A 25070-nucleotide genomic window follows, 5' to 3' on the forward strand; every position below is an offset into this window, starting at 1 on the left:
TGTCTGAGGAATGTCAGGCACCTGGAGGCCTTGCCCCAAGGACCCCAGGCCGCAGACCTCTGACCAGGGGGCAGCCAGCATCCAGTACCCCAACCCCTGCCCTAGGTCTGGTGTCCCCCCATCAGTGAGTCTTGGCTCTGCTTATAGCATCTGACGCCAGAGGGGCTGAAAATAGCCCCTGGAGAAGGGGGAGGAGGGGGCTATTTAAAGGGCCTGGGAGGGGAGAGGGAGTGAGGAGTGATCATGGCTACCTCGGAGCTGAGCTGCCAGGTGTCCGAGGAGAACTGTGAGCGCCGGGAGGCCTTCTGGGCGGAATGGAAGGATCTGATACTGTCCACACGGCCCGAGGAGGGGTGAGTGTGGGTCCGATAGCGCCCTGTCTCTGCTCCCCCAGCGCACCCTCACTAAGCCATGGGAGACCAGAGCAGGAAGCCCTGCAGAAATTTCTGGGGGTGGGGGCAGGAAGAACGCTCCACGGGGAGAGCAAAGGGGAACTGCCCCTCCTGCACCCAGGTCCCAGCAGCTCCAGGGCACTTCCCACCCAGCTTGTTCCCGGAGAGCAACAGCTCCCAGGAGCTCACTGCCCCTCCCCTCTTCCCAGCTGCTCCCTGCATGAGGAGGACACCCAGAGACATGAGACCTACCACCAGCAAGGGCAGTGCCAGGCGCTGGTGCAGCACTCACCCTGGCTGGTGATGCGGATGGGCATCTTCGGCCGTGGGCTGCAGGAGTACCAGCTGCCCTACCAGCGGGTTCTGCCGCTGCCCATCTTCACCCCTGCCAAGATGGGTGCCACCAAGGAGGAGCCTGCGGACACCCCCATCCAGCTGCAGGAGCTGCTCGCGCTGGAGACGGCTCTGGGTGGCCAGTGTGTGGACCGCCAGGAGGTGGCTGAGATCACCAAGCAGCTGCCTCCTGTGGTGCCCGTCAGCAAGCCTGGTCCCCTTCGTCGCTCCCTGTCTCGGTCCATGTCCCAGGAAGCACAGAGAGGCTGAGAGGGACTGTGACTTGGGCTCCGCTGTGCCCGCCCTGGGCTGGGCCCTTCCTGGCTAGGACTGTGGAAGGGAACTGCTGGCCATGGCTGCTTTGTAGTTTGCCGAGTTGGGGGCTAGGGGAGGAGGGAGTCAGAGGCCAGGATGCCTGAGCCTCCTGATTTCCCAAAGGGAGAGTGGCAGAGACGGTGGGCACTAAGGGTGGAGAGCTGGGGGCCAGCACAGCTGAGGACCCTCAGCCCCAAGAGAAGGGACAAAAGGTACTGGTGAGGGCAAGAGGTGCCTGGGAGGAGTGGCCCTGATCCAGGAAAAATGCCGGGAATCTGGAACACTCTAGGCAGAAGAAGCTGGGAGGGAGGGGGAGGTGAAGAGGGCAGAGGCAAGGATGGTGGGGCCCCCAGCACCTTAGTTAGTGCCGCAATAAACGCTCAATCATGTGCCAAAGTCGCGTCTCTCCTTTGTGGTTGTGGGGATGGCCCATGGGTGTCCCCCCAGTGCCCTTTTCTGGGTCCAGGCCCTGCATCTGAGCTAAATATGGCAGAGCTAATGGGTACACCCCATACTTGGGGTGGGGGGGCCGGAACGGAGCTGTAAACAGGGTGCTGTCTCCAGTCTCCTTTCCGTACCCTGCCCAGTCCTGGCTTCTGTGTCCAGCCCCCTGGCACTGGGTGGTACCCAGCAAGCCAGCTGGCATCCAGGATTTGTTTCAATGATGTCTCATGGAGAATATGGAGGGGCTGGCACCAGGACTGTCCTTGGCTTTGCCTCAGGGTGTGAACAGGGTCAGTGACCTCAAGGCTAACCTGCCTCTCAGTTCTGAATCCAGACAGAATCAATCCTTGGCAGTCTTGCTCCACCCTCCCTGCCCTGGAAGCCAGGGAAGGTTGGAGGTCTTAGGGGGTCAGGTTCCTCTCTGTGACCCCTGCAGCTGTTGCGGTGACTCATGTTCCAACCTGGCTGCCTCTCCCAAGGAGATTTTCCCCTGGGGACAGGCGGGAGGGGAGAGCACGGAGGAGGCCCAAATCAAGCAGGGCCAGGAACCCACCATGGTAGGAGCTGGGCTGGTGGCCTACCCAGGGCAGAAGGACCCCAGACTCATCCAGAGGGGAAGGAAGGGGTCTTCAGGGAGACCAGAGAGATGCAGAATTGGCTTCCAATTCTATCAGGGGGATAGGTGGGGAGACCCTAGCATTTTGGCAGCCAGGACCTAGGGCACCCGAACAGAACCACAGGCCTGGCCTGGCCGCTGCTTCGGAGCTGAGCTGGAGTGTAGGCTGCGAGAGGAGAGGGCTCAGAGCACCAGCTGCAAGCCGGTCCTGCCCATCGGCGTGCACCAGCCCCAGTCCCAGGATCCGCAGGGCCCCAAATCTGCTGGGCCCCAAGGCCTGCACTGCGCCCCCTGGTGGTCCTCGGCGAAAGTGCCCCGCGCCACGCCCCCCTCACGCCCTCCTTCCGCCCTCACCTGGGTCCTGCGCCCCCGACGTGGCGAGGACATCCCGAACCCGAACCTTTTGTCCTCAGCAGCCCCCAGATAAGCGGCTGGGAGCCCGCGGGGCCCGCAGGGGAGGCCTGGCTGTCCGATGGCAGGCGCGATAGGGGAGGCCCGGCTGTTCCGCCCGCTAAGTGCATTAGCGCCGCTCGCGTCCCCTATCGCGCCTGCCATCAGACAGGCGGGGCTGCGCCCGGGTCTGGGCCCCCGGAGCGACCACAGCGGAGGCCGGAACGGACTGTCCTTTCTGGGGTGGGGTTGGGGGGGGCGCTGGAGGGCCGAGTGGCATAGGAAAGGACGAGAGAGGCCTGGAGGGGAGGAGAAGGGAAGTTGGGTGGCAGTTCTAAGAGAAGGGTGGGTGCTGGGACGGGTGTCCGGGACGGAGGGGAGCCAGGCGGGGTCTGGGGCCTCGTGTGGGAGGGAGGGCGCTGCGAGGGGGAAGCTGGGGGAAGGGGCGGATTCCCCAGTCTCCACCTCGAATCAGGAAAGAGAAGGGGCGGGCTGCCGGGCAGAAGGGGTGAATGGCTGCGGGGAGCTGGAGAAGAGGGACGGGAGGGGCTGGCCCGCGGGGATGGGGGTCTCAAAATTGTGGGGGTGAGGAACTGAGGGTGAGGGGCGGCACAGAGGCGGGACTCGGACGGGCGCAGGCGAGGCGGAGGGCGAGCGCTGCGGAAGCAAGTGCGGGGCGGGGCGCGGCGGGGCGGGGCAGGGCGGGAGCCGATTGCAGCTGCAGCCGCCCCCCTCACCTCCGGTGCGTCGGCCGGCCGGACACTAAGGGAGATGGATGGATGGGCTGGGGAGGATGCGGCGCACGTAGCCCCAGGCGGCTCTGGTTCAGCTGCCGCCCCCACAGCGGACGGATCGGGGCGGGGGTCGGGCGGTAGAAAAAGGGGCCACGAGGCGAGCGTGGCATCGGGCGGGCCGCAGCGGCAGCATGAGCGGTGCAGACCCGAGCCGCGCGGCGGGCGCAGCCCCTGACTCGGCCCCGGGCCGGGCGGCGGTGGCCTCGGCCTACCAGCGCTTCGAGCCGCGCGCCTACCTCCGCAACAACTACGCGCCCCCTCGCGGGGACCTGAGCAGCCCGGACGGGGTCGGGCCGTGGAAGCTGCGCTGCTTGGCGCAGACTTTCGCCACAGGTGGGCGGGGGAAACTGAGGCAAGACGGACAAGAGGTCGTCGGGGAGTGAAAGCAGGCGCGGGGAGACAGAAAGGAGACAGACCGCGCGCCCGCCAGATGAGGACCAAGAAGCAGAGATAGCTGAGAGGTGCAAACAGAAGGGAAAAAGGAGCAACAGCCCTTAGGAGAGGGGCAGAGGAAAGAGAGGAGGCGAGAGGGAGCGGAGAGCACTCAGAATTGAGAGCTAAGATTGGGGATGCAGGACCGGCTGAGGTGGGAGATGCAGAGGAGGAAATAGAGGCAGAGATGATCCGTCAGGGGCGAGAAACCGCCAGGATTTCCCCGCTAAGCCTGGCTGGTAGATACAGTTTTCTTTTTTTTAGATGGAGTTTCGCTCTTGTTGCCCAGGCTGGGGTGCAATGGGCGATCTCGGCTCCCTGCAACCTCTACCTCCCGGGTTCAGGCAATTCTCTTGCCTCAGCCTCCCAAGGAGCTGGGATTGCAGGCATGCACCACCAAGGCCGGCTAATTTTGTATTTCTTTAGTAGAGACAGGGATTCACCATGTTGGTCAGGCTGGTCTGGAACTCCTGACCTCGTCATCCACCTGCCTCGTCATCCACCTGCCTCGGCCTCCCAAAGGAGGCCACCGTGCCCGGCTGGTACCTGAGTCTCAGAGCAGAGGAACCTGAGTCTCAAAGTGGTGAAGTTCCCTTCCAAAGGGAAGTCAGCCCATGTTGGAGCTGGGTTCAATCTAACTCTGGGGCCGATGCTTTTTCCAGATGGAGACACACTTGCAGAGGAGAAGGAAGAATTAGACAGAGGCTGGGAGATGCAGGGGAGGGAGGAGTGAGGAGGCAGAGGCTGCCTGGGCCGGCCTGGCACCAGGACCCTCTTCCTCTGCTCTGCCCAGGTGAGGTGTCCGGACGCACCCTCATCGACATTGGTTCAGGCCCCACCGTGTACCAGCTGCTCAGCGCCTGCAGCCACTTTGAAGACATCACCATGACAGATTTCCTGGAGGTCAACCGCCAGGAGCTGGGGCGCTGGCTTCGGGAGGAACCGGGGGCCTTCAACTGGAGCTTGTACAGCCAGCATGCCTGCCTCATTGAGGGCAAGGGGTAAGGACTTGGGGGGCGGGGTGAGGGCTGGGCAGGGGGGCTTCCCATAGAGTGGCTGTGGCTGGTGGGGGCAACAGAGGCCTGAGCGCAGAACAGTCTTGAGCCCTGCCTTGTGCCCCCTGTACAGGGAATCCTGGCAAGAAAAGGAGCGCCAGCTGCGAGCCAGGGTGAAGCGAGTCCTGCCCATTGATGTGCATCAGCTCCAGCCGCTGGGTGCTGGGAGCCCAGCACCCCTGCCTGCCGATGCCCTGGTCTCTGCCTTCTGCTTGGAGGCCGTAAGCCCAGATCTTGCCAGCTTCCAGCGGGCCCTGGACCACATCACCACACTGCTGAGGCCTGGGGGGCACCTCCTCCTCATTGGGGCCCTGGAGGAGTCGTGGTACCTGGCTGGGGAGGCCAGGCTGACGGTGGTGCCAGTGTCTGAGGAGGAGGTGAGAGAGGCCCTGGTGCGTAGCGGCTACGAGGTCCGGGACCTCCGCACCTACATCATGCCTGCCCGCCTTCAGACAGGCGTAGATGACGTCAAGGGCATCTTTTTCGCCTGGGCTCAGAAGAAGGTAGGGCTGTGAGGGCTCAGCATGCCCTGTGGCCTCCACCTGGATTCCCTGCTCTTTGAGGTGGCACCTAATAAAGAAATAATGGCCTGCCACTGCGCTCAGTGCTGTCTGTGCCTCTCTTGGGAAGCAACAAGGGCCCAGAGATCTGAGTGTCAGGGTGGGGGAGACACTCACCCCAGGCTTTTCTTCCAGAAGCTTCCTTGAGGGTAGCATTCTGTACCACTCATTCTTCCCAAACTAAGGAAGGCCAAGGTCAAGGGGAGCTCACTGGGCACCAGGCACTTGTGACATGCCATTCTGCCCATGACATCATTCATTCCTGCATTCAGCAGCAGGTCCTGCTAGTCTGTTTCCAGGTGAAGCTCAGAGAGGTGAAGTAACAGACAGTGCAGCCCGGTTCAGACCAGAACGGGGGAGAGTGGGATCATGAGGAGATGGAAGTAGCATCTGCAAGGTGGTAGGGGTGTTACAATTGAAAAGCAAAGGCCCAGGGAAGCCAAAGGGCAAGAGCTGGCTCTGGCTGCCTCTCACAACTGGACTTGAGCTCTGCCCAGCTCTGCTCTGGGGCCTGCCATTCCCTATGCCCACGTGCCCAGGCAGACACCCCACCTCTGTCTACTGCCTCCAGCCAGCTATGGGGCCTTCCCCTGCCCCCACAACTGTCTTCTCCTGCCCTCTAGACCACCCTGTTCACACAAATGAGCTGAACAAAGGCAGGTGAGGCTGAAAATGATTTATTAACCACGTCCCTTGCTACCCTCCCACCTTAAAACAGTTTTCAGTATCAAAAGAACTTAGCACAGGCTACCCAAGTCCCTGAGGCTGGAGTCCTAGCATAGCTCCCCTCCCCTAAAGAGGAACCAGGGGTCAGGGGTAGAGCAAAAATCCAGTCTGCTTCAACCACGGACACTGCCTTTGGCATAGAAAGTTTCTGGCACTCACGCTATCCTATCCCTGTGGGGCAGGAACATGACAGGGCTGCTGGCAACTGGCAGGGGTCACCTTTACCAGGGTGTTGGCGCAGTGTGGCTCCTGCCTGCCGGGGGGCCACCCTGGAACAGTAAGACCCTCTGGGGAAGGCAGAAACCAGACCCAGCCACAAGCTTTCTCCCCTTCTCCCTCAAATCCCTTCCCCCTCCCCAAAGTCCAGGCAATGCAAAGGGGCTGGCAGCAGGAAAAGGGGCTTTGGAGGGCAGGTCAACCATGCCAAGGCAAGGAGATACAGAGGCTGGAGAGCGCCCCATTTTCCTTCCTCTGCCCCCGAGGGGCTGCTTCTGGAGGGTACTGTTGTGTGGAGGCCCTGCGAGGTGTGCAGGGGGCATGGGACAGGGAACACGCACACAGGCAGCCCGCCGTGCAGAGGTCCCGGCTGTCTGCCTGGCTGCGGCCTTGGGCAGAGCTGGTGCTCCACAGTGATTACTGATGGTGACATGATTCCCTCATCCTCTCCAACCTCTCAACCAAGGGTACATTCACCTGCAGTCACACTCGCCTCACTCACACGCCCACCAGCACGCTCACCTGCACGTTCCCCTAACCCAGCTAACCCACCCACCCCCTGCACACACACACTTTGAAACCACACCTCGTACCCCGCAACACCCCTCTCCATGCTGCACACGTAGGCCTGAGCTCACACGCACCCAAGCCCATGCGTACCACAGGTCAGCTATGCGCTCGGCCTGGCCCACACTCCCGACACCCTGTGGCAGGCTCTCAACCAGACCTCAGCACGGGATCCTTGCCCTGGGCTTGCTGGGGCCCTGGCCCCAAAGGGGAGTGTGGCGAGGCCTTCTGGGAACCTTGCAATGATCAGAGTGAAACCCCTTCCCAATCCCAATCCCAGCAGCTTGGTCCCTCAAGATCCCATCAGAATAATCGCCTTGAACCTTGGCTGGCCAAAGAACAAGCATCCGGCGCCACCTAGTGGTGTCCTGGAGGAGGGTGGGGGTGGCGAGAGAAGGGGACCCCCTGTATCCCTAAGGCCTGTGGTCCCCGGTCTCCCAAGCAGACAGAGGGCTCTGGACCAAGCCAGGCAGCAGAGGGTGTGGGGAGGAAACAGGCAGCTTTCCTCCCAGTAGAGCTAAGAACACACTCAGTTCGGCTCCAGGAGGCAGAGGGGGCTGCCCATTCTCTAGTCGCAGATGCTGGGAGGCCTTCCCTAGCACAGGCTCCAAGGCTGGGGAGAGCCAGCAGGAGTGGGCTGGCCACATAATTCTGGGCCCACATCCTTCAGGTCCAAGTTCAAGAAGTTGAAAGGAGAAAATGAATCATCTCAAGGGTTGGGGGAAGAAGGAGGGCCAGCAGGGTCGGGGCAGGATCCCCACTGGGGCAGACCCACTCCCAAGGTCCTCAGTCCCGCTTAAACTTGGCTTCTGATTCCTTCAGCAGATACAAGCTGTCATCTTCCAGAAAGCTGTGGGCCACAGGAGGAGCCCACTGAGGCACACAGCTCTGAGAGCTCGTGTGGGGCTGGGGTGGGGTGCAGGCAGGCAAGGTGGGAAGGGCTGGATGGGCACACAGAGCCCTCAGTCTTCCCTAAGAAGTGGGCAAGGGAGGGCTCAAAGGTGAGCACCAGGTGGGGGCAGCACTCACCTGAAAAATAGCACATGGACAGGGATGGTGCTGATGTGCCAGATGGCGTGGGCATCCAGGACCCAGAAGAGCGGTGGGAAGTCCAGTAACTCCAGCAGGGACAGCCCCTGCAGCAGCAAGACCACCACCACGCACTTGCGCACGTGAGGCAACCGTCGCTGGTTCCACAGGCACCAGGCCAGCCACCATACCACGTTGACCAGGCCTGGGTGCCAGGTGGGGACAGGAGAGACTCATTCCTTTGGCTTCTTCTCCCCAAGGCCACCCCCAACTCCATGCTCTCTGACCCTAGGATCATCCTCGGACTCTCCTCCCGGCCTCCTCTCTCTCCCACCTCAAATTCTTCCCCATTCCTCTATGCCAAGGGTCCCTCTAGAACCTCCCTCTCCAGAAATGGCACCAACCCCCCACTCGCACCCCATGCTAGCACTTCCGCAGATGGCCCAAGCTCCCCAGGGCCTCACCAATAGCCACGTTGGCCACCAGGTTGTAGCCATAGTCAAAGCGGATGAGGCTCAAGTAGGAGACGTGCGCAGTCAGCATTAGCAGCAGGAGAGCCCGGAAGGCACTGAGCACAGCTGGGTGCTGCAACCCCACGGTCCTGCCCCACCATCCAGGGCTGCTCAGAGGGCGGCGGCCCGTCCCCAGAGCAGCATTCCCTGAAGCATCTCCTCACCCCAACATGGGTACATGGTCCCTCAAGCCACTACCCCTCTCCCCACCAAACGGGTCAGCTGGGCAGGCCTCCAATCCTCCCAAAGGCCGGGGGCCAAGTGCTACAGCTCCCAGTCCTACCCCAGGGTCCCCACCCGGGACAGCTGATGGGGGGGTAGGCGTTGGGAGACTAGTGAAGAAGGCCCTCAGAGCAGCACCCCCAGGGGAGGGCTGGGTGACCCCTTTCTGCCCCCAGGGCCCGATTTTGCCCCTGCAGTCACCCAGGCAGGCTCACCTGACGCAGCACAGATAGATGGAGTGTAGGATGACAGTGGAGGCACAGAAGTAGTCCATTTTCTGAGGACAGGGAAAGGCAATGAGGGAACAGCAAGAGGCTGTGCGGAGAGGACCCTCGGGGATAGGGGCACGGAGGGGTGGCAGGGAGGGGACGGGGGTCCTTGGCCTGCCTATAGCTGTTTCACTCCAGCTGAGCCTTGTGTTCACATGACTGTACAATTTTTTTGTGCTCAGGAGGCCGGGTGTGGTGGCACTTTGGGAGGCCGAGCTGGGCAGATCACAAGGTCAGGAATTCAAGACCAGCCCGGCCAACATGGTGAAACCCCATTTCTATTATTTTTAAAAATAAAAAATTAGGCCGGGCGCAGTGGCTCACGCCTATAATCCCAGCACTTTGGGAGGCCGAGACGGGTGGATCACGAGGTCAAGAGATCGAGACCATCCTGGTCAACATGGTGAAACCCCGTCTCTACTAAAAATACAAAAAATTAGCTGGGCATGGTGGCACATGCCTGTAATCCCAGCTACTCAGGAGGCTGAGGCAGGAGAATTGCCTGAACCCAGGAGGCGGAGGTTGCGGTGAGCCGAGATTGAGCCATTGCACTCTAGCCTGGGTAACAAGAGCCAAAAAAAAAAAAAAAATAAAAATACAAAAATTAGCTGGGCATGGTGGCAGGCACCTGTAGTCCCAGCTACTCGGGAGGATGAGGCAGGAGAATTGCTTGAACCCAGGAGATGGAGGTTGCGGTGAGCCGAGATCGTGCCACTGCACCCCAGCCTGGGTAACAAGAGCGAAACTCCGTCTCAAAAAAAACATTAAAAAAAAAATTAAAAATTAAAAAAAAAAAATTAGCCGGGTGTGGTGGCGCGTGCCTGTAGTTCCAGCTACTCAGGAGTCTGAGGCAGGAGAATCACTTGAACCCAGGAGGCAGAGGTTGCAGTGAGCTGAGATCAAGGCACTGCACTCCAGCCTGGGTGACACAGTGAGACTCTGCCTCAAAAAAAAAAAAAAAAAATTCTCAGGAACAAGGCTTTAGGGACACTGGTGGAGGGTCCCTGCTGAGGCTCCGGGGGACATGACCACCCCGCATGGAATTCAGAGCGCAGTGTGGAGTCTGACAGCCACAGGGTCCCGTCCTGGGGCAACCCTTTACTAGCTGGATGCCCCTGAGCAAGCAGGCCACCTCTCCAAGGCTCAGCTGCCTCATCAGGCAAGAGCTCATCATCATCCCCACCTGACTAGGCTCAAAGTGGCTCAAGGGCACCAACAGGTGCAGGATGCCTGGCCCTTGCTCCTCCCAGCGCTCCCCAGAGGGAGTTGGTGTGACCCTCTAGAACCCCTCTGCCCGATTCTGGGCTCCTCTGGGACCACCCGGTGTGGAGTAGGGGGAGCTGGAGCAGTGCTTACCTCTGTGAGGTCGGTGTCCCTGGTGTGGAAGACTGTGGACCAAAACCATGCGTTGAGGGACACCTGAGGAAGAAGGGGCTGGTGAGCACGCTGCGCCCCCACACCCCGAGGCCAGGACCCCCATAGGCTCACATCCATTTCACCTTTGGGGAGGGGCTCTGGGACAAGAAATGTGCTTTTCCTGCCCCTGGAACCCTCTGAACAAACCTGTGTCCCTTTACCCCCACCCAGCCAGGGTCTCTGGGGTGGACTTCCTGCCACCCCAAATCCCCAAGGCCAAAGGGGGCTGCAGCCTCCACAGGTTCCGGCCTGGCCTGGGAACCAGTTCCGGCAGAGCCAATTCCCCAGTTACTCAATCGCTAAGACAACAGCCCCCAGGGGCCCGGCCTCCTCCTCCAACCGGCAGGTGATGACAGCCCCACCCAGGCCCAGGGGAGCTGGTGACCTCAGCCTCTGGGGGCGGGAATGAGGTGGGTGGGGTGGAGGGGCTCGAGCCAGCTTGGGGTGTGTTCCGAGCAAGCGGGCAGGGGAGGGAGATCAAGCAGATCCCACTGGGGCCCAGGCTCCCAGGAGGAGGGGGAACTGAGCCCAGCTTCCTCCTGGCTGGGCCTGCCCAACCCGCCAGACCAGTGGCTGCTCCCGAGCCTGGGAGGAGCAGAGGGCAGGACTGGAGGAGCTGCGGTGGGCCAGGGCCCAGGGGAATGTTTGAGGCCTTCTTCCTGGAAATGAGCAGCGTGGAGAGAGCACAAAAGTAATCTTGCGAATGAGCCAGAGAGCTTGTGGGCATTGGTGCTGGCACTTTCTTTGGGGACTGCTGTGGTCACAGCAAAGCCCAAACTGCAGAAAGCAGGGTGGACTGAGGGGAAGGGCTGAGAAACCGTGACAACCAGTCAAAGGAACAGCGGCCAGGCCAGGAATGCCCCAGAGGTGGGGAGGGATGCGCTAGGGTGGGACAGAGCTCAGGAAAGACCAAGAGCTGCTCAGTTGGCTCCAAAGTACCAGGAAAACTGGCCAGGCAGGGGACAGAGGGAGAGGGCAATAAGCCATGCTCTGCTGGGCACTGCAGCGGGCAGGTGAGACAGGAAGATGCGTTCTGAATGCAGGTCTGGAGAGCCTGGGACAGAATGGGAGGAGAAGGGGTGCAGGTGGGGCAGGACTGCTGCACAGCCAGCCAGGTTCTCCGGGTGCTGGGCTCTGGAAGGCTCGAGGCCGCCTGGTGCACCTGTATGGCCTGGGCTCTGGGCTGAGCCTTGCTGTGTCCCTTCCATCGGACTCAAGGCTGTGTCCTGCTGTGGCCCCCACCCCAGAGACAGACATGGAGGCTGCAAAACAGGACTGAAACTGGTGGTTTCTCAGACACTGCACCCACAGTCTGAACAGCTTAGGGTCAGCGTGGGGAGAGGAGCAGGCTTGGGCTCAAGACGGGGCCCAGGTGACCACATGGACCAGGTCTCCGTGGCAGGCCAGGAACAGGGACATCCTTAGGGAGGAGAGTGGCCCAGGAGCCAGTGTGGGAGTGAGAAGGGCAAGGTGGCAGGGACTGGCAGCCAGCCAGGCCTCCTTGTCACCCACAGCAGGAAAGGGGGCTGACCAGAGGACTGCAGGACTGAGCTAAGTGGCTCAGAACACCAAAAGCAGGGGGTGTGTGCGCGTACACGTGCGCAGGGCCACAGGAAGGGCGGGCTGCTCGGTCCCCTCTCCAAACAGCTCCCTGGGTGCCTTCCACTCACAGATCCACCTGAAGCCTAGCCTCTGCACCCCTGAAAAACCCCTCCCCCCCGGGGAGTATCCCACTCTGGGGGTGCTCCTCTTCTCACCCTTTCCTCAGATTTGGGAAGTAGTGTCATTAAGAATGCAAGCCCGGCCGGGCGCAGTGGCTCACACCTGTAATCCCAGCACTTTGGGAGGCCGAAGCGGGTGGATCGTGAGGTCAAGAGATCGAGACCATCCTGGTGAACATGGTGAAACCCCGTCTCTACTAAAAATACAAAAAAAAGTAGCTGGGCATGGTGGCGCGTGCCTGTAATCCGAGCTAGTCAGGAGGCTGAGGCAGGAGAATTGCCTGAACCCAGGAGGCGGAGGTTGCGGTGAGCTGAGATCGCGCCATTGCACTCCAGCCTGGGTAACAAGAGCGAACGGTCTCAAAAAGAAAAAAAAAAAGAATGCAAGCCCTAGGGCCAGATTGCCAGGGTTAAGTTCCTGGCTCTGCATTTCCTGTGTGTCCTTGGGCAAGTTATTTAGCCTTGCTGTGCCTCAGTTTTCTCATCTGCAAAATGGGAATAATCACTGTTGATAAGGGTTTCATGAGCAATACAAATACAGCTTACGGCACAGAGCCCAGGGCAGGATAACACATGTGCTCTTCTCTCCACCTGCCTGACCAGCATGAAGCCTCGTCAGCTTCCCATAGAACTGAGGCCAAAGAGGATGTCTGCCTCCCACTCTCCCTGCAGGCCAAGGATGTTTAGGCAGAGAAGGGGTGGTCTCCCAGCTGCCTAGGCCCACCGCCACAGCTCAGGCTGAGGAAGAATGTCCAGTCTCCACAATGAGACAGAGCCTGAAGTACTGCCTCCGCTCCTAAGTAACTGTGTGACCTTGGGCACATAATCCAGAGCCTATGATCCTCTACTGCCTCACCTACAAAACAGGTTCATAATGATGCCACTGCAGAGTGCAGAGGAGGCTATGAGGACGATGTCTGCGGAACACCTGGCACCACGGAGCTCCTCCGAGTGGCTGCTGGTTTTTGCTGCCTGGTCCATGGTAGGTGCCCATCGATGTCAGTTTCCTTCATCATGTCCAGGAGGCTGACTCTCACCATGCCCCTTCACCTGCCCCTCAACTGCCCTTTCCTCAGGGGTCACAAAGTTCAAGGTCAAACTATGGGGCCCAGGGTCTCTCCGTCCTGAACAGAGACACCTCAGCTATAGGAAGAGCCCCTCCTCCTTCCTCTGGAGCGGAGATCCCATCAATGTGGACTGAAGGGACCCCCCTGCTCCTCACCCAGAGTTTGTAATCAAGAGCAAGCAAAGGGGACAGATGGGCTCTGGAAGGAAGGAGAGCTCCAAGACACCAGTGCGCAGCTACTCTCGGACTCCTTGCCATGCTTGAGTGAAGGGGGCCAGGCAGGGGAACCGGCCAGGAGCGCGACAGGCTGCCCGGCAGACACCCAGAGCTTCGAGTAAACACCGAGGAGAGGGGGCGGCCAGGGGCAGGGTGCCAGTGGGGGTGGAATCGGAGGCTGGGTGGAGGGAGAGCAAGAGGCTGTTTCAGTCTGTTGGAAATAAGAAAATCAAGACAAAAATATCACAGCCGTGAAACTGGTTGGATGCCAAGTGAGCCAGATCTGTCAGGAATTCGACCCTGCGCTAAGCCCCAGTGCTCGGGGCTGTCATTGACACCACGGTGGTGGGGACAAGTGGGTCTTAAAATAGCTCGGTGTCTCAGAAGTGGGGGAGGCAGAATGTTAAATATGACGCCTGCTGCCATCCTGGGCTCCCCCGGAGGCCACAGTGTCCCACCCCTGCCTCCAGCCGGGTATACCAGCCCAGCTCACTCCTGAGAGAAGGGAGACAGAGGTGGATGAAGATGGGAGGAGGGCTTTTTCTACCATCCCAAAGGATTCCCTTGATTTCCTGCCATTGCCTGTTCCACTAGCTCTTGTCTGACCCCTGGGAAGTCCTTCCTAAAGTCTAACCATCATTCTACAACAGACACAACCTACCTCTTCTTTTTTTTGAGATGGAGTCTCGCTCTGTCACCCAGGCTGGAGTGCAGTGGTGCAATCTCAGCTTACTGCAACCTCTGCCTCCCGGGTTCAAGCAATTCTCTTGCCTCAGCCTCCTGAGTAGCTAGGATTACAGGTGCATGCCACCATGCCCAGCTAGTTTTTGTATTTTTAGTAAAGACGGGGTTTCACCACGTTGGCCAGGCTGGTCCTGAACTCCTGACGTCACGATTCACCTGCCTTGGCCTCCAAAAGTGGCAGGATTACTTAGCCTGGCCCCTATCTCTTCTTGTAGTATGCTCAACAGAGGTAGAGCAGAATCTGTCCCCACCCATACAAACCACTCTACAGAGACCGTTGGCCTTCCACCGCTTCACCCTCTTATCTCTACATCTGAGGACCTTTCCTGACTGGATGAAGGCCTGAGGAATTGGTTTGGCCTTCCGGCTTTGGCACACAGCAGGGGCCTCTGCTCAGTGACGTCAAAGGGACATGGTACGCAGAGCTTCGGTGGGCTCCCTGCTCCTTGCCTGGCTGCCCCCCAGCCCAAGCCCAGGCCTGAATGGCAAGGCAGGGGCTGCCTTCTTGTACCAACATATCATGAGCCCTGCTGGAGGAGGGTCTCCTTATTTCTGAGGCAAAGCTGAGGTACCCTTCCCCCAAGACTTAGCCCAGAGCAGGTGAAGGGCCTTGCCTTCCTATCCTCACCCCAACAGAAATCAGGAGCCTCAGTGCCCCAGAAGGCCCAGGTCAACGTCCACCGCCGCACCCTCCATACAGCCCAGGATCCTCCCTCCTGCAGAAACTGACAGGGCTCAAGAGCCACTGGGAGAGCCAAACTAGGCCATCCACAGGAATGTGGACTGTTCTGAGGCTTTGTCCCTTGAAGGCCTAGTGAGAGCATGAGGGGGTCCCATGTCCCAGAATGCCATATCCCATCGAGTACCCTGAGACACGGGCCCCAACTATCTGCCTTCTACCAACATCTCCTGCTTTTTCTGTTTTTTTTTTTTTTTTTTTTTTTTCTTGAGACGGAGTTTTGCTCTTGTTACCCAGGCTGGAGTGCAACGGCACGATCTCGGCTCACAGCAACCTCCGCCTCCTGGGTTCAGGCAATTCTCCTGCCTCAGCCTCCTGAGTAGCTGGGATTACAGGCACGTGCCACCATGCCCAGCTAGTTTTATTGTATTTTTAGTAGAGACGGGGTTTCACCATGTTGACCAGGATGGTCTCGATCTTTCGACCTCGTGATCCACCCGCCTCGGCCTCCCAAAGTGCTGGGATTACAGGCTTGAGCCACCACGCCCGGCCTTTTTTTTTTTTGTTTTTTGAGACGGAGTCTCACTCAGTCGCCCAGGCTGGAGTACAGAGGTATGATCTCAGCTCACTGCAACCTCTGCCCCCCGCGTTCAAGCAATTCTGCTTCAGCCTCCCCGGCAGCTGGGATTACAGGCACCCACCACCACACCCGGCTAATTTTTGTATTTTTTTTTTTTTTTTTTTTTTTTTTTTTTTTTGAGACGGAGTTTTGCTCTTGTTACCCAGGCTGGAGTGCAATGGCGCGATCTCGGCTCACCGCAACCTCCGCCTCCTGGGTTCAGGCAATTCTCCTGCCTCAGCCTCCTGAGTAGCTGGGATTACAGGCACACGCCACTATGCCCAGCTAATCTTTTGTATTTTTAGTAGAGACGGGGTTTCACCATGTTGACCATGGTTGGTCTCGATCTCTCGACCTCGTGATCCACCCGCCTCGGCCTCCCAAAGTGCTGGGATTACAGGCTTGAGCCACTGCGCCCGGCCTAATTTTTGTATTTTTAGTAGAGACGGGGTTTCACCATGTTGGCCGGGCTGGGCTTGAACTCCTGACCTCAGATGATCTGCTCACCTCAGCCTCCCAAAGTGTTGGGATTACAGGCGTGAGCCATTGCTCCCAGCCATCTCCTGCTTTTTCTCTAGGGTCCTTAGTCACGCAGGACTTCAGGCTACCCTGGAAAGTGTGACCCCCTCTCCAAGAAGGAAGCTGAGTTGCAGATACAACTCAGGTGAAAGATCCGAGGATCAGGGATGGCAAGGCCAGAGCTGTGATGTGACCCCTGGCCTCTGGCACGTGGTATGAAGACAAAAGGCAGGACTCTCCAAGGTCTTCTCAGGCCTGCGGCCGATCTAAGGAGGAACTAAGCTTCTTCCGAGTTCAGGCAGGGCTGTCCCATGCTCTCTAGTGGAGGTGGGGACTAGGGGGTGGTACACGCAGTGGGCCCAGGCAGGCAGTGGAGGAATCCCACAGCAAAGGAGACAGGGAACCGCTTCAGTTTCCCTGCCCTTCCTGCTTTCTTGGCCATGACTAAATTCGCTTCGCTGCAAGAGGCCTACGCAGGAAGTGGTGGCTTTATCTCACCCAGCCTGTGATGGTGTGTGCCGATGCCTGGCCCTGCCCACATCAGAGCCCCTGGCCCTGAGGCTGGCACCCAGGGCCCTCTCTGCTCCCTCTCCTCTTTCTCTACTCCATTCACACAGCTACAATGGGGCAAGGTTGCCTGGAATGCTGGAATTCAATCCCCTGTCCCCACACATGTATGTGTCTAAGGCTTGCCAGGCCTGCAAGTCCCAGATGAGGCATCTCCTCCTCCTCGGCCTCCCTGGCCTGGCAGACTTCCCCAGTTAGAGGATGTGGTCTCCCCACCTCACAAATCCTAGGGCTCTCTACCAAAGCACCCCCCGACTCCACACCGTCTGCTGCCCAGGCTGGCCAGACCTGTACCTCCCACTCTGCTTAGCAACCTGGGGCAGGGGCTTCAGCCCCCACAAGCGCTAAACCCCGTCTCTACTCCCAGCAAAGGCTCAGGGAACACTCATCACAGGACACGGAGTGGCCTAGCAGAGCTAAATTCTGAGGTCCTGGAGCCAGACAGCCCCGGACGCCAACCCTGTCTCCACTCCTTGCTAACTTGGGCAAGTTTTTTTTTTTTTTTTTTGAGATGGAGTCTTGCTCTGTTGCCAGGCTGGAGTGCAGTGGCACGATTTTGGCTCACTGCAACCTCCGCCTCCCAGGTTCAAGTGATTCTTCTGCCTCAGCCTCCCGAGCAACTGTGATTACAGACAAATGCCACCATGCCTGGCTAATTTTTGTATTTTTAATAGAGAGGCAGTTTCACCGTATTGGCCAGGCTGGTCTTGAACTCCTGACCTCGTGATCAACCTGCCTTGGCCTCCCGAAGTGCTGAGATTACACGCATGAGCCACTGTGTTGGGCAAGTTTTTTTTCCTCCTGAGCCTAACTCAGAGCTCATAGGGGTACCATGAGGGTGAAATAAGGAAATGTATGTAAAGTGCTTCAGACAAGCCTGTCACATGGCTTGTGCTCCTTCAATTATTATTAATAGTTGTTGAATAGGAAGTATTAAGGAAGGTCAATATTTCCCAGAGGTTTTTTTTTTTTTTTTTTGAGATGAATCGCTCTTGTTACCCAGGCTGGAGTGCAATAGTGCGATCTCGGCTCAGCGCAACCTCCGCCTCCTGGGTTCAAGCAATTCTCCTGCCTCAGCCTCCCGAGTAGCTGGGATTACAGGCACGCGCCACCACGCCCAGCTAATTTTTGTATTTTTAGTAGAGACGGGGTTTCACCATGTTGACCAGGATGGTCTTGATCTCTTGACCTCGTGATCCACCCGTCTCGGCCTCCCAAAGTGCTGGGATTATAGGCGTGAGCCACCGCGCCCGGCCTTCCCAGAGGTTTAACAGCTTCCTTCCTCGACCTCCTTCCCACATCCGTCTCCCAAGTCTAAGGCTCGGCCCGGACTTCACAGCATACCCCAGCTCTCAGCTTTCTTAAGGTCCTAGAGACCTCTATGTCTCCAGACTCCAGGGTCTTTTTCAGTTCTCATGTGCAAAATTCAGGACAGGAGACTCACTTCCCTTTCCTTCCTATGCTTGTCCCAGGACACACGACTCAAGCACACAATCTCCGAGTTCCCCTCCTGCCCCTCGGGCTACACCTTCTGTCTCTGTGTCTGGCTCATCTTCCTCTAGCCAGCCATTCAGTTTTGGGGTTCCTCGGGGCTTTGCCCTAGATCCCTCCTCTTTTCACTGTCTAAATTCTCCTGGGGTGATCTCATCTACAACCACAGCTTCTATCACTGCCTTTTAAAAAAAAAAAAAAAAAACAAACAAACAAAAAAAAAAAAACTGGCCGCCCTTTATCACCCAGGCTGGAGTGACAAGAGTAAAGTGACAGGATCACAGTTCACTGCAGCCTCGACCTTCTGGGCTCAAGCGATCCTCCCACCTCAACCTCCGAGTAGCTGGGACTACAGGCATGTGCCACCAGGCCTGGCTTATTTTTTTTGTATTTTTGATAGAGACTGCCTTTCCCCATGTTGCCCAGGCTGGTCTGGAACTTGTGAGCTCAAGCAATCTGCCCACCTCAGTCTCCCAAAGTGCTGGGACTGCAGGTGTGAGCCACCACACCTGGCCTCTATCACTGTCTCACAAGCAGAAACACGAGGGGTCATCCCTGATTCCTCTTTCCTCATCTAATCCACTCTTGAGGTTTGTCAGCACAGCTAAGATGTTGAAAGTGTGGACTCCAGAGCCAGATGCCTGGATTCAAACTCTGGCTCAGTGACCTCTGGCTGGTTACTTCACCTTTTCAGTCTTTGGTTTCCTCATCCGTAAACTGGGGATGAGAATAATAACACCTATAAGCTGTGTTAAACAAAAATCATGGGAGGCCATAATTGAGCTCCTGCACTAGAGCCAACAGACTAGACCAGACCAAAATGGAGTCACTCATGCTAAATGCCACATAATCAAACTGAAACTTTAAGGGAGCTGATAGGTCCCAAAACAGACCACTTTTTCCTGAAAACAAGACAGTCCAGTCTACCCAAGTAAGGAAGTCTCCCAAGTAAGGAAGTCTCCGCTTTAGCCCTTATAAAAAAAAAACCCTGATGTTAACCAATCAGGTTTCTTTCTATTGTTCTGCTTCTCGGTTCCCAACTTACAAAACTTACTGTTCTGTTATTGCTCAATAGAAACTTTCACTCTATTTTGTAGAATGGAGGCTGCCCCAATTCATGAATTGCAAACTAAAGCCAACTGGATCTACAAGTAAGTTTGCTGTAATTTTGTCTTTTGCCACTTGCTATCGGATGAACAAGATTAATATTTATAAAATGCTTAGAGTGATGCCTGACATACTGTAGTATGAGCTGTGTACGTATTTATTTTAAAAAGTTTTAATGTCATCTCCAAAACACAGCTCAAGTATGCTTTTCTTTTTTTTTTCTTTTTTTTTTTTTGAGACGGAGTTTCACTCTTGTTACCCAGGCTGGAGTGCAATGGTGCGATCTCGGCTCACCGCAACCTCCGCCTCCTGGGTTCAGGCAATTCTCCTGCCTCAGCCTCCTGAGTAGCTGGGATTACAGGCAGGCGCCACCATGCCCAGCTAGTTTTTTGTATTTTTAGTAGAGACGGGGTTTCACCGTGTTGACCAGGATGGTCTCGATCTCTTGACCTCGTGATCCACCCACCTCGGCCTCCCAAAGTGCTGGGATTACAGGCTTGAGCCACCGCGCCCGGCCTGCTTTTCTTTAATACCCAAGACCCATGCCACCTCTGTAGTCTAGCTACTAGACCCTGAGCTAAAAAGACCAGCTGGTCTACTGCAGCCACTTCGGCCCCCTCCAATCTGTTCTCTACACAGTAGCCAGAATGAGCTTTCCAAAGGGCAAATCGATTCATGAAACCGATTTTTTTCTTCGACCTTCATTTAAAAATCCCTCCGCACTTCCTGATGCTTTGAGAGTCGAGATCTCCAGTGTGCGGGTCTCCATGGCTGGCCCCATCTGCCCTCGCAGCTCACACACCCACTCTCTGATTTCCTGCAAGCCAGGCTGCCTGGAAGGACCCTCACTCTCTCCTGCCTGTGTACTTTCTGAGACTTCTTCTAAAACCTCCTCCTACTCTCTTCCAATTTACCTAGTTAACATTCCTGTATCACTCCCACCTTACCTTTAATGCCCTTTCCCCAGAAAAGCCTTTCCTGATGGCCCCATGCTGGTCTAGGTTTGCCATTACACACACCCCTGTAGCACCTCTCCCCAGCTGTCCTTTTTCATAGTTGTACTCTTACATTCAATTGTATGATTCGCACAGAGGGCAGACTTCTGGATCTCCAGGACCCAGTAAAGTGCCTGGCATATAGTAGGTGCTCAACACCTGAGTGAATGGCTTCTGTGACTGCAGGAAGGTGAATGAGTAGGAATTTTTTCCTTAAGGGTTGCAGGGGACCTAGAGACATCCATTGCGCCCTTTTATTCTCACACCCTTCCCAAGGTTGTCGTGGTTCATATCTGCACCCAGTCTGCGCTCATCACACAATTCCAGGCCCTGAATACAGCTGTTCAGACCAGCCATACTGTAAAGCTAACAGCCTTTCTGCATCTGCAGATGGAACCATACCTGGGCTTCTGCAGGGACGGTCTGAGACTAGGATGACCTCTAGACAGAAACTTGTGGCTGCGACTCCCTCCCACCCAGGCCTCGGCTGGAATTGAGATTGTTCCAAGTCCTCCAGAGGGGCCCTTGGAAAGACCTGTGGCCCCAGCATCCTCTCTAGCCACCCCCCACCCCGCCACCACCACACTCCCTTCTGTGTTTGCAAAGTGTCCGACTGGGTCTTTTAGTGGCTTCCTTCTTCAGGACCAGAAAAATGTCCTTCTTTCCTCTCTCCTTCCCAAACAGCCCGATTCAGCACCCTCCCTGTTTTCTCCCCAGGCCTCACCATCCCGCAGCTGCAACTTTAGCCCAGGAAAACAGAGGGGAAGCTGGTAAGTAGAAACCCTGTTGGGTGTTAATAGAGATCTAGAGTTCCTCCTTCCTAGATCAGGGGAGATAGCAGGAGTCCTGCCAGGTTACCTACCCAGGCGAAGGCCACACAGGTGTGGTACATGGGGGAGGAGACTGGCACGAAGGTGCGGTAGCGGCAGAGCATCACCAGGCTGGCCAGGCCATTGAGAAAAGAGGCCACAGCAGATGCTGGCTCTTGAAAGAACAGGAACCGGGAGAAGGGCCACTGAAAAAGGAGCAGATGAAGGGGGTTTGAGGGGCAGGCAACCCCCAACTGGCCCGGTCCACCTATTCTTGACATGCTGCAGCAACAGGTTACCAGCTGGGTCCTCAGCTCTGGACTTTAGCCAAAGCCTCAGGTTCATCCCCCTCTTCAGACCAATGAGCCCCTCTCCAGTGCCTGGTTAAGGGTCATACCCCCATCCTGGCTGGCAGGTACAACATTCTGATCTCTGGGAAGACCAGATGGGCCAGGGTAGATGGCTCAGTATGGCCTGGTGGAAACGGCACAGAGTTGCCATCCAGAAGACACAGGTCCCAACCCCTCCTCTACCACTATCCACAGTCCTCTGAGCCTTAGCTTACTCTGTGAAAAACTGGGGTGAATTGCTTCCTGCCAACATTAACAGGCCAGAATGAGATGATACTGGATTGAAAGGTACCAGCAAACTGTGCCTGGCTAGACAAGCTGAAGTGTATTACTATGAATCCAGACCCCTACTGGAGAAGCAACAGGAAACGTGCCACAGTAGGTAAGGGAATGTGTCCCTGCAGTAAGGTGGCCATCTCAGCCACTTTAAAGGCCCAGTACCACTCTCTGGGGAGACTCCAAAGCCTTCCACATATTTCTACTCCAAATCCAGAGGCAGGACACATGGATCCTATCCAATTCTATGGAAACCAGTCAATTTTGGGGAGAGTAGGTACCTGCCCCAAACATACACCCACCACCCCATGCCTCAGATTGCTTGGACAGTGTGGTTCAACCAGGGGGTATCTTACTCCCACCACAATACTACCATACGCCTACCCCGACCTTCCAACTCACCTTGCCATGGAACTGAGGCACTTTGTGACCTTCCCGGAGGTAGAGCCCAACGGTGACCCACATACACTCATACTTACAGTCATCCCGACAGGTCCAGCCTGAAACAGACAAATGTGCCCTGGTGAGTCCCCCAGCACCGGGAGGCACACAGAGAGCATGAAGAGGGTCCAAGCCCAAATATAGGTCAAGAGGGCCTGCAGGTTGGAGGAACCAGGAAAAATCTCAAAATTCTAGCTTCCAATCTGGATGAATGAGAGACGGTAAGACATACACATAGGGGAAGCTGTATATATGTATGCATATTTTAGTGAGCAATTTGAGATATTTTTCTTTTTTTTTGAGACAGGGTCTCACTCTTTCACTCAGGCAGCAGTGCAGTGGGGAGATCACAGCTCACCATAGCCTCCACCTCCTAGGCTCAAACGATCCTCCCACCTCAGCCTCCCAAGTAGCTGAGACTACAATGTCTGGCTAATTCTTTTATTTTTTGTAGAGATGGCATCTTGCCATGTTGCCTAGGCTAGTTTTGAACTCCAGAGCTCAAACGATCTTCCCACCTTGGGAGACATTTCCTCTCCTTTTGTTCAAGTTCATCGAGATCTTGGCATCTGATGAACTCATCTATGGAAAACTGGGTTTATGTTTGTCCTTCCTGAATAGAGGATTTACTCTTACTCTCCAGGAAAGAGTTCTTGCTATCTCACCCCCTTCCTGTGAAAATGAAGCCCAAATTCTTCAACCTGACTTTTGAGGCTCCAAATTGCCTTTCCAACCCTTTTGGTAACTACTCCTGTTCATGTACCTTGCTCCCTGAGTAAACAAATCTCCTAGATGTGCCCACATCTGCCCAGGGCATCCGCTCTCTCTGTTCCCTCTATCTGGAATGCAAAGTGGTATAAGAGTAAAGAGGACAAGCTTGTGCTCAATCAGGCCAGAACTGGAAACTCCACTTTACTACATAATGGCTGTGTATGTGGGCAGGGCACTTAACCTCTCTAATCCCCATCTGTAAAACTGCGATTAGAGAAACTATCTCAAAGGATTGTGATAAAAATTACCTGACATATTGTGACACCTGTCACATAGTGAGTGCTCAGTATGTTCGTTCCTTGCCCACTACAGTCACAGGTCCAAACTGAATGTATCAGTCCAAAGTCCCTCCTTCACACAAAATGTTCCAAGATGATCCCTGCCTCCACCTCTTCAAAGCCAGAACTGACACTTTCCCATCCCAAATGCTTGTGTGTTTTTTTGTTTTTTGTTTTTTGAGACAGAGTTTCCCTCTTGTTGCCCAGACTGGAATGCAATGTCCTGATCTCAGCTCACTGCAACCTACCCCTCCCGGGTTCAATCGATTCTCCTGACTCAGCCTCCCGAGTAGTTGGGATTACAGCTATGCGCCACCACGCCCAGCTAATTTTGTATTTTAAGTAGAGATGGGGTTTCTCCATGTTAGTCAGGCTGCTCTCGAACTCCTGACCTCGTGAGCCACCTGCCTTGGCCTCCCAAGGTGCTGGGATTACAGGCTTAAGACACCGGTGCCGGCCTCCTAAATGCTGCTGCTGCTTTTTTTTTTTGCAGGTGACCTGCAAGACCAAATGCTTCTTTTTTTTTTTGAGACGGAGTTTCGCTCTTGTTACCCAGGCTGGAGTGCAATGGCGCGATCTCGGCTCACCGCAACCTCCGCCTCCTGGGTTCAGGCAATTCTCCTGCCTCAGCCTCCTGAGTAGCTGGGATTACAGGCACGCACCACCATGCCCAGCTATTTTTTTGGTATTTTTAGTAGAGACGGGGTTTCACCATGTTGACCAGGATGGTCTCGATCTCTTGACCTTGTGATCCACCCGCCTCGGCCTCCCAAAGTGCTGGGATTACAGGCTTGAGCCACCGCGCCCGGCCCCAAATGCTTCTTAATCTAAGAGTCTCTCAGGGGCTCAAATCATTCTCTGCCTTGCACTTGAGCAGGTACATATGCCCGTGGGGAGGGTGAGCCCCAGTGGGCAGAACCCTGGTCTGATTTCTGTGCCATTCCTAGACATTGTAGCCCGAATGTATTTAATAAATATCCTTTTGATTGAATAAAGAAGTAAATGAAAGCTTCTGGGAAAGTAAGAGAGGATGATAAGGCTCTCATCACCTTAGGGGCTCCACTCACTTAATACTAATAATATGAGACCTCATAGAGTACCTAAGGTTGAGACTGCAGAGGCATCTTGGAGGCGCAGGGGGCGGGAGCACGATAAATGGGCGGGGCTTAACGTGGGGGTGGGGCTTACCTGCTAGACTCATGTAGATTGGCTGGCGGGAGCGGAAGTGCTTCAGAGCGCCCCCCGAGCAGTTCTGCGCTTCGCACTTCAGTACGCAGTCGCGGTACACCGGCTCACGGTCGCCCTGGGAGCCGCTCGCCAGCGCCGCGGCCCCAGCTAGCAGGACCAACCGAGCCGCCCAGCCGGCCATCCTTTCTCCCTGGCTCGCCGCCGGGGGAGGAGCTTAGAAGTATGTGAAGCTTTCACTTCCGGGGTAACCGGAAGTTTCTGTGTTCTTTAATCTACTCTCCGCTGACGTCCAGCCAGTTTAAATTTAAGTTCCCGGATTTTTGTGGGCGCCTGCCCCGCCCCTCGTCCCCCTGCTGTCTCCATTTATCCAGACGACAGGGTTAAGGGAAGGGGGATGCCTGATGGGTTAATGAGCAAAATAAAATGTTTTCTTTTCCAGGACCTTTTTTGAGGTAAGGCTGTTTACTGTCACCAGCCCTGTCTGATTTTACTTCCTAAACGTACCTGTAACTATGCACTTCTCTGCATCTCACCGCACCACCGTGGTTAAAGACATCATCATGTGTCGCCAAGACCGCCACAGTGGCCCCTTAACGGCTCTCCTTGCCTCTACTTTTGCCCCGTTCAACCTGCGCTCCATTTTGAAAAATTAAAATTTGCCCATACCACTTTTTTTTTTTTTTTCTTAAAATCATTTGCTGGCTCCCAATTACCCTCAGGGTAAAATACAGTCTCCACAAACCCTGCACGATTTGGCCCCTGCCCACTGGTCTCCCTCACTTCCTTGCTCCAGACCCGCTTCAGAAGGCCATGTCCCTCAAGCTTCCTGACGACCTGGCCTGGTCTGAATCCCTCACTCCTGCTTTTTCTTCTAGTCTCAATTGAAGTACCACCTCCCGAGGGTGATTGCTTCCCCACGCGGGTTGGAACCTTTGCTGTCCTGTT

The 25070-nt window shown here is 56.3% G+C and overlaps 3 protein-coding genes and 1 pseudogene across 5 annotated transcripts; 2 read left to right on the top strand and 2 right to left on the bottom strand.

Annotated features, from left to right (window-relative positions):
• The first annotated feature begins 209 nt into the window (after positions 1-209).
• TCAP (titin-cap) lies at positions 210-1436 on the top strand. Its single transcript, XM_003942848.4, has 2 exons — positions 210-353; positions 602-1436. The coding sequence occupies exons 1-2, from the start codon at positions 244-246 to the stop codon at positions 993-995; spliced, it is 504 nt and encodes a 167-aa protein (XP_003942897.1). The 5' UTR covers positions 210-243; the 3' UTR covers positions 996-1436.
• Positions 1437-1539: 103 nt separating this feature from the next.
• Positions 1540-5389, top strand: PNMT (phenylethanolamine N-methyltransferase). Of its 2 annotated transcripts, none has more exons than XM_039475826.2 (3): positions 1540-2041; positions 4510-4717; positions 4845-5364. In XM_039475826.2, exons 1-3 carry the CDS (start codon positions 1936-1938, stop codon positions 5284-5286), a joined length of 756 nt encoding a protein of 251 aa, XP_039331760.1. In that variant the 5' UTR covers positions 1540-1935; the 3' UTR covers positions 5287-5364. The 2 variants fall into 2 exon arrangements, with proteins under 2 accessions (XP_039331760.1, XP_003942933.2); XM_003942884.4 differs by lacking the exon at positions 1540-2041 and adding an exon at positions 3241-3617 and having other exon boundaries at positions 4845-5389.
• A 603-nt stretch (positions 5390-5992) lies between these two features.
• On the bottom strand, positions 5993-7549 carry LOC120366821 (uncharacterized; annotated as a pseudogene).
• On the bottom strand, positions 5993-24349 carry PGAP3 (post-GPI attachment to proteins phospholipase 3). 2 transcript variants are annotated; one of them, XM_003942844.4, is made up of 8 exons: positions 24126-24349; positions 21850-21947; positions 20875-21027; positions 10229-10291; positions 8819-8880; positions 8334-8470; positions 7870-8074; positions 5993-7690 (listed from the first exon to the last, which is right to left on the bottom strand). In XM_003942844.4, the coding sequence occupies exons 1-8, from the start codon at positions 24304-24306 to the stop codon at positions 7627-7629; spliced, it is 963 nt and encodes a 320-aa protein (XP_003942893.1). In that variant the 5' UTR covers positions 24307-24349; the 3' UTR covers positions 5993-7626. The 2 variants fall into 2 exon arrangements, with proteins under 2 accessions (XP_003942893.1, XP_074244796.1); XM_074388695.1 differs by lacking the exon at positions 8334-8470.
• Between the last annotated feature and the right edge of the window lie 721 nt (positions 24350-25070).

This window comes from Saimiri boliviensis, chromosome 17, assembly GCF_048565385.1.
Source record: "Saimiri boliviensis isolate mSaiBol1 chromosome 17, mSaiBol1.pri, whole genome shotgun sequence".
Taxonomy (NCBI): Eukaryota; Metazoa; Chordata; class Mammalia; order Primates; family Cebidae; genus Saimiri; species Saimiri boliviensis.